The 8591-nt window shown below is 45.3% G+C and overlaps 1 gene segment (V, D, J or C); it reads right to left on the bottom strand.

The window, feature by feature from the left end:
- Positions 1–1137: 1137 nt before the first annotated feature.
- On the bottom strand, positions 1138–2633 carry LOC119043600 (immunoglobulin heavy variable 4-59-like). The segment is given in 4 exon segments: positions 1138–1211; positions 1769–1927; positions 2109–2429; positions 2516–2633. Coding segments are annotated over 4 exon segments (585 nt in total).
- Positions 2634–8591: the final 5958 nt, after the last annotated feature.

Below are 8591 nucleotides of genomic sequence, written 5' to 3' on the forward strand. Positions count from 1 at the left end.
CAAGGCTCATGCATGTTCTTGCATTTGTCCACATTATCTTCCTTTTAGGGGGAGTGACATTTTGTGGAGTGGATGGAACAGATGTTGTTAGTGAGTATCCTATTCCATCTCTTGTTTTCATAAGAATTTGGTTGCTGTAAACAGATGTTTTTGATGTTTTTCTGATCAGAAAGGCCACAGGAAATGGGAACAACAAACTTCTATGAATAAGGTTAACACATTATGAAAGGAAGTGGACAGGAAGCAACCATGACCATAGGCTATACTGTTAAGACAAAGATAATGATTTCCATAGTATGCTTGTGGTCCCCTGTCATGGTCTCCTGCCCATCCTGGAAGCAGCAGGACTAGAAGAAAGGGGAGATGGAGAGGTGGAGACACAGCCTGTGTTATTGGGGCTGGGCTGATGCAGCTCTGGGTCTGACCAGGACCAGGTCCACCTCCAAGTCCCACCTGCCTCAGCCTGGACTTCCTGGGACAGGGGCACACACCCCACCTCTGCACTGTGACTCTGAGGAAATAACAGATTCTGAGAGAATGAAGTTCAGGGGGATTCAAGGACCAAGGGTAGTGAGAGGGTTACAGAAGTGTCTCAAGATTAGTTCCAGTCCAAGGACGTCAGGTGTGAGACACAGGAGGATCCCATGTACCATGGGAGCTGGTGTCAGAACAAAGCTCTTGTGGACACTCCAGTTCCAAGGCTATGAGACAGGAGGGTCACATTGGTCCCCTTTTACAATTGAGCAGGGTGCACACATTAGGGAGGGCAATGTTCCTAGTCCAGCTCACTAAATTCAAATTCAATCATGGAAACTCACAGATAAAGTTTAAACAAATAGGACGACACTACTAGTTAAGTGAACCCACATATTAACTGTTAAATGACCCAGGTATCCCACACTCTCAACAGACTCAGAAGACCTTCCCCACATGTCATCCTCAATAGCGTCTTTATTATCTTCCACTAGGAGATTCATCTGCTGAAAGAGGACTCAGGGGAAATGACCGATGAAGATCATGGGGAGACATTATTGTGTTAGTTAATGACAAAGGACACAGAAAAACGTCAGTGTAGTTCCTGGGTTCACACTTTACATCTCACGGAGCAAATGTGAACTGCTCTCCTATGATAAAGGATCCAGTGCAGGACGTCTAACTCAGGACTCTTGGACCCTCCAGAAGCTGCAGTCTATGGAAGCAGGCAGCTCCTTCTGTGAAGTGAGAAAAATCACAGACAGTGGAAAATGACACTCAGGATGTCTCATCAGACCCCTATCCAATCCCTGGTGTTTTCTTACCTGCTTGCTCACAGTCCCAGATGCTATACATCCCAGTGCCTGACAACCTCTCTTTTCCTTATTATTGCTGTTGGTAGGTGGACTCTGAGTTTTGACTTCAGGTTTTGAGGCTGGATGTGTGGGAGCTTTCAAGTCTCAACTCCCCCATCAACATCTGCCCTCATATGGACTTGGTGAGTTAAAAAAGCCTGAGTTATCACACCTTTGTCCCTGGTGGGAGAATCAATCCACTCAAGTCCCTGTCAACATGATAACCCATACTCTATGACCACAAAAGCACTAAGGCAAGCTCTTGGTCTGCCTTTCTGAAGCTACTTCACTCCTACTGGAGAGACTTGCCTGGCCCTCCTGAGACCTTGGTCAAGTCAGAGCTTCATCTGATCCTTTACTGTCTGGGCATCATCAAACTTCTCATCTGAAGCTAATTTAAGAAGAAACCACCCAGGGTTCACACCGTGGTTGCAGCCTACCATGCTGTGTGCATGGTGGTGGGACAATTACCACCCCCATCACTAGGCCTTTCTTCTTTGTCAGTACTGGTGAATGCTCTGCTCTCTGGTGGCAGGTGAGCCCTGGGAGCTTCCATTTGCTGCTGAGTTGTCTTTCCTGTTGGTGTCCTGTTGGAGACTCTGGAGAAGACACAGAAATTGATGTCAGATGAAGGGGAAAATCAGATTATAGACTAACCCAGGGCCTAGCCTCCACCTTCACCTCCTCCTGTCATGGATGCCCTGACTGCTATGTCCTGAGCACCCCCTTGTGTCCTGAGAGCCTCTTGCCTCCCACAAGGAGGTTTGTGTATGGGTTCACCCTGACTTTTCTTCACTGTGTCACTTGCACAGTAATACACAGCTGTATCCTCTGTGGTCACGGAGCTCAGTTTCAGGGAGAACTGGTTCCTGGATGTGTCAGCAGTGATGGAGATTCGGCCCTGGAAAGCTGGGTTGTAACTTGTGCTCCCTGTCCAGTACCCCATCCATTCCAGCCCCTTCCCTGGACGTTGGCGGATCCAGTTCCAGTAGTTACTGCTGGTGACTGAACCACCAGAAACGGTGCAGGTGAGGGAAAGGGTCTCTGAGGGTTTCACCAGCCCTGGGCCCGACTCCTGCAGCTGCAACTGGCACAGGACACCTGGAAACAAGGGACATCAGTTCCTGTCAATCATGTATAGTCACCACCATCTCAGAGACCTATGTCTTTACATGTGAGACACTCACCCTGGGGGGCTGTCACCAGGCACAGGAGGAGACCCAGCAGTCGCATCTTCTCTAGAGCACAGCTCTGCCTTCCCCAGAGACCTCAGCCCCGTGTGAAGAGAGAATGATGAGTCTCACAGCCCAGGGGAGTTCTTACCCTGGAGCTGGGGAGAGATTTGCATGTGGGGGACTCAGTTCCCATAAGTGGGGAGGAATTGAGTCAGGTTCCCCTCTGGGTATCTCATATCCTGACCACATGCCCTGTGTGACCTGGGACAACATGACAGGTAGGTTGTGAGTCACTGCAAATAGGTCAAAGGATGGCCTCACCCTTTTGCGTGCAAAAGGAGGTTTGGGATCTCATTTATTTTCTTGTAGATGTTGTAAGGGATTGGCTTTCACCCAAACTCTTAAACACAAAACATGTTGGTATCCACAATTGGGAATAGCTATAATCATAATTTTATGTTTATTAATATGTTGGTTTCAAGTTATTTATAAATAAGATCCTGACATAAAGGATAGTTTCTTCAGAGACCACATTTTCTGTGACTCAAACAGCTGTGACCACTTTTATATGAATAACTATATGGGCTGGGTGCGGCCCCTTGATCCTTGCTGTGTGAGTCTTGCATTTGTTTCCAAGGCTTTTTGTGTTAAGTCTCTGTTAATGCACCAAGGCCCACAGCAGAGACCTCTCACAAATGACATCAGACAGAAGCACACTTTTTATGCAGCAGAGAAAAAACAATGCTGCAGTACACCTCTCTATGATGCATTGACATCCAATTACTGAACAGAGGATGTGAGAGAATCGTGGATGCTCCACATTCTCAGATTCTGGCACTAAGGGTCCACTGTGTTCAGAGGTAGCAGAGTGGGGAGAAACCTGTCCATAGTTTTCTCAGAGGGAATCTCACTGTGCCCCTCAAAGGAACCCTCTCCATCTCCAGCCTCCCTGGGAAGGCTAGTTCCTGTGGCCTGAGGTTCCTGGGGCCCTACTGTACAAGAAAATCCCTCTATATTCAGGACACAGTATTTTCAGACATACCATTTGAAAGTATGTTCTGCACTCTATGCTTGTCTTTCCATTCCCTTAATAGTATCTGGGTGGGACAAAGGATTTTGATTTTGGATACATTTAAAAAACATTTCATGTATTTATTTTTAGATAGAGGGGAAAGGAGGAAGAGAAGGAGAGAAACATTAACTTGTGGTAGCCTTTTGTGTGCTCCCTAGTGGGTACCTAGCCCATAATGCAGGCATATGCCCAGACTGGGAATCAAACTGCTGACAGTTTGGTTTGCAGCCAGCACTCCATCCACTGAGCCACACCAGCCAGGGCTAATTTCAGCTATATTTAATTCATCAGTATCTTACCTCAATGTTTTGTCTCCACATTCACTAGACAGTTCCCTCTCACCAAGATCATATCCTGTATTTCCCTGACATTTGTATGAACAATGTGGTTTCCCTGTGATTGTGGAGAGAAGAAGCAATGCTGATTCACAAACGATGAAAGTCACGTGCAGAGAGACTCACTGCCTGACAGATGCTCCACAGAGAACAGGGAAACATTCTTCAGAGTGAGACCCCACAAGGTGCTCACTTCTTTGATCATAACTAAAAATTCCAGAGAATAATAGCTGGTCACCAATATCCCACTTTCAGATGGGATTCAAAATGATGAACATTTTCTCCAGAAATCATTTTAAATCCAAAGCATCTCATTAAATATACCTGTAATTGCAAAGTCCTACATCCATAGTTTCCTTTACACTGGTGCACACATGCAGCTTTCTGGTCAACAAGAGACCACACACCTGGCAGTGGTCCCATCAGATCCTAGTGAAGCTCAAGTATCCCTCTCAGCTTGGATGTCATCGCTGCTGCAATGTGGTAGTTCCTCACGTTGCTCACAGGAATGTGCACCGGTGGTGGTCATGTAAATTAACCTACTGAACTTTGGGTCATGTAACAGCACAGCCCATGCAGTCACAGTAGTGGCTGATGCCTCCAGGTGTGGGTAATGACACTGTGACATTCATACTGAATGGAATTGTCCAACTCTGCATTTCTCAAACCCTATTCAATTCCTGGTTGCACAGGACTGTAAAATGATATGTGACATCAGCCTTGCTGTGAATATAACCCCATATAAGCACAGTCCTTCATGAACACCCATTTATGTTTTTAAAGATTTTATGTATTCATTTTTTAAAAGAGAGAGTAAGGGAAGAAGAAAGAGAGGAAAAGAAACATCAGTGTGTGGTTGCTTCTCATGTGGCCTCAACTGGGGACCTGGCCTGCAAACCAGGCATATGCCTTGACGGGCAATCAAACTGACGACCCTTTGGTTCACAGCCCATGCTCAATCCACTGAGCTATACCAGCCAGGGCAAATTTTTTTGGCTTTAATTAATCAAGATGTTCCTTGTACCTGAGACCCTATCTCTAAATTATTGGGAGGCCAGTTCCACCTGATTCTTGATGTTGAATGTTTTATAATTCTGGCAGTCATATTGATAATGTGTAATAAATCTTTGTTGTATCTTCTTTTTCAATTACTTGTAAATTACACATATTTATTACACTCTTACATTTTGTGCTCCTCAGTGAATTTTTAATGAATTTCTCAAATTCAAAACTAATAACAATTTTTGGTGAAAAGTAATGCATTGACTTTCTCAGTTTCTGCTTTCTGGGTCAGTCCTAGGCCAAGCTGGCCTCCTCCAAGGTCACATGTAGCCTGTTCCTTTGACCTGTGTCCATCTCTCCAGCAATGACCCTCTGTCCTGTTTATTATGGATGTTGACATGTCTCTTTCAGCTGGTACAAAGTCCTCAATTTTTCTGAAGATATAAAATGTGTGATGAGCTGGATTTCTAGAAATGCTTGAAAAGGGTTTCAGAGCAAATCTGCATCTTTCTTGGGTCATCACTGTATGTTCAGGCTCATGAACCCTCATCTGAGGGTCTTATTTTCACCATCCTCATCCTCTGTTACTGATGGATGCACAAGCCAGGTCACAAAGCCACAGTAGTCAGAGATGCAGAGGACATGGGGGTGAGGTCAAGCACATCTCCTGGGTCTGTGCTTCACTCACTCTGCACCATCCCATTGTCTATAGAGACCCCCAGTGCCAGGCAGGAATGACCAGTGACTGAGGGTGCCATGGAATGGAGGATGGTACTGTCCACACCAGCAGAAGGCTGACTTTGTTCTCAGTTTCCCACTCAGGAGGGGCCCGCTGTCAATGCCACATCCCTGACTGAGGGCTGTACCCTTTCTGTGCTGCTGATACGAGGCCCTAAGCGAGCAAAGACCACAGGGAATGTGATTTGTGTGAGCAGGAGTAAGCAGAGCTCATGTTCCCTGGGTAACATCTGGATGACTTCCGATCATAGCAACAAAGAGCAAATTCTTCAGTTCAGCATGAAGGATTCCTACCCACTCTTCTTTTTCTAATTTGTAAATAACAATGTTTCACTTTATTCTTATTCACAAACAAGAATGTTGTGAGGTAATCTTGCTCTAGAATGCTCACAGTCCCTTTGCCTGTACAAGATGGGCTAACAGCACAGTCCACCCTCTCAATCCAGTATGAACTCTGACATAAAGGTTGAAATACATAGTTCACTGAACCTTCCTTGCTTAGCCAAACCTGCTTCTCCCCACTGCCCGACCAGGCCCACTGCATCCTATAGGAAAAGGGAAGGTGAATTGATGTGGGGAGACTTCCCACACTCTTCCACATCTCCATCCCCAATCTCCAGGACAGTGGCCACCTTGGATTGGTTCTAAAATGATTTTTTTAAATTTTAAAACGCATTTTATTTATTTATTTGTACATAGCTGGAAAGGGGAGGGAGAAAGAGAGGGAGAGAAATATCAATGTTTGTTTCAGTCTTTTGTACCCCCTACTGGGGTCCTGGCTGTCAACCCAGGCATGTGCCCTAGGCTGGGAATCTAACTGTGACACTTCAGCTCACAGTCATGCATTCAACCCACTGAGCCACACTATTCAAGTAAATTTAAACTATTATGTTAAGGAGATTACACACACGTGTGTGTGTATGCAGACACACATGAATAAATATGATTAAGGATATATTATTTGTGTAACTTTATACTGCTTGACTCACAATTAAATGGAATTAGAATATCTACTAACTTCTAAGAATCCCACATACGGCCAGCTTATTTGCAAGAATTTTGCATGTGCTACCAATTCCAGTCCTGCTCGTACATGAAACAAACTTGACCAGTTTCAGGTGACAGAGACGTCCAAAATGCAAAAAGTTGTTTGTCACCAACCAGTTCCAGAATGACAATAGTAGAGGTCCATATTGGGACAAGGAAGGATGCTGCCTGCATGTCCACATCCACTCCCCATGATCTTTTTGTCACCCTCCCTGCTTATTAAAAATTCCTGCCTGTAATGAGATGTTAATGGTTCTGGGATAAGTGGCTCCCATTTTCCTAGGTGCTGGCCCCTGAATAAAAACACTCTCCATTACATCAGCTCCTGACTCTAGAGCATTGGCATTTGAAGTGGTGGGCAGCCAGGCTTGCCTTTGGTTACAGCACCAATGTGGCTTATGTTGAGGAATCCCTTACCAGTTCATATCAGACAAGCTCTTGCTGGGTCCTCCTCTTGTAGAAGAATCAGCAAGCTCTCTGGGTAAATTGAGAAAGGCATGAACACCCTTTATGGGGCACTTACTTGGCCTAACCATCTCCCAAAGCCCCATTTTAAATACTATCCTCTTTCCAGATGATTAATCAAATCTACAAACTTGGAGTAATATATGTTCTCAGATCATATGCAGCCCTGGAGACCCTGGAGAAAACATGGCCTTGTCATCACCTTGACCTCAGTCCAATGAAAGTATTATAGGCAGAGACATGAAGATTGTTTTAATAAATGTGTAGAGATTGCAGCCCCAGGTGTCTGGTAATTAATTCTGTTGTCACAGGAATAGAGGTCAGGCTGAATGTCATTTCTAATTATAAAGGATGCTTCATCCTGCTTCCTGCTGTGTAATGTCTTAAGTACTGGTCCAGGGACAGGGACATTCTTAAGGTCTGGTCTAAGGTGGGGAGACTCCATAAGATCTCCCCCATACTGTAAGATCTCCCCCATCACAGTAAGATCTACAACATACTGTGATGTTGTAGACTGTGCCGAACCTGGAACACCTGCCAAACCTCAAATTTGCTGCCAGAATGTCAATTTTGTGATGCTTGGCCAGAGACAAAGACACAGATATCCCTCCTTGATATTCACGCACTTACTGTTCCTCAAGCACACTTCCAATATTCAGAAATAAGGGAATGTCCTGGGATTGGCTGAAGAGTCACTATGGTCCAAATCCCCACACCGGATCTTGACCAAGATTTCAAGATAATGCCTCCATGAACATCTCTCATTCAGAGGACAAGGCAGTTGCCAATGTGTCCAGTGTTCAAGCTAAATAAATAGCATGGGTCGTTTCAGGAGCATCTTCATTGTCTCTTCTTTGCAGCGCATTGGTCCCTTGAAGCCTTTCCCTGAATATTTGATGTGCCCAGTGGCAGCATCAGTCCTGGTCCCAGAATGCTGACTGTGTAAAGAAGTCAGGAGGACCTTTGGCCTGTCATTGTTTTAGCCCAGCCCAGCCACACAAAATTTCAGGTTTTGTGACACACCCAGGATGTGAGTGATCACACTGAGTCTCTTGCACAGTAACACACAGCTGTGTCCTCAGACTTCAGGCTATTGATCTTCAGAAAGCTTAGGCTAACAGATGTGTCCACAGAGAAGAAAAAATCATCGAGAAGCACTGGACATACCTAGGTTACCAGTTTTTGTGTTAATTCAGCCCATACACTTCAGGCCCTCTCCTGGGGCCTGTTACAACCAGAACAACACAGCTGGTGAAGGTGTGCAGAAAAGCCTTGCAAGTGGCCATCCCTGAGAATCTAGGCTTCCTCACCTCAGCCTCAGCCTGTGCCAACTGCACATGGGTGTGGACACCTATGAAGAGAAGGCAGCATTGAATGAAAAATCCTCTTGGTTGTCCCTGGTTCTTTACTCAATACAGGTATTAAGGAG

Source organism: Artibeus jamaicensis, unplaced genomic scaffold, assembly GCF_021234435.1.
Source record: "Artibeus jamaicensis isolate MK-2021 breed Jamaican fruit bat unplaced genomic scaffold, CSHL_Jam_final contig_599, whole genome shotgun sequence".
NCBI lineage: Eukaryota > Metazoa > Chordata > Mammalia > Chiroptera > Phyllostomidae > Artibeus > Artibeus jamaicensis.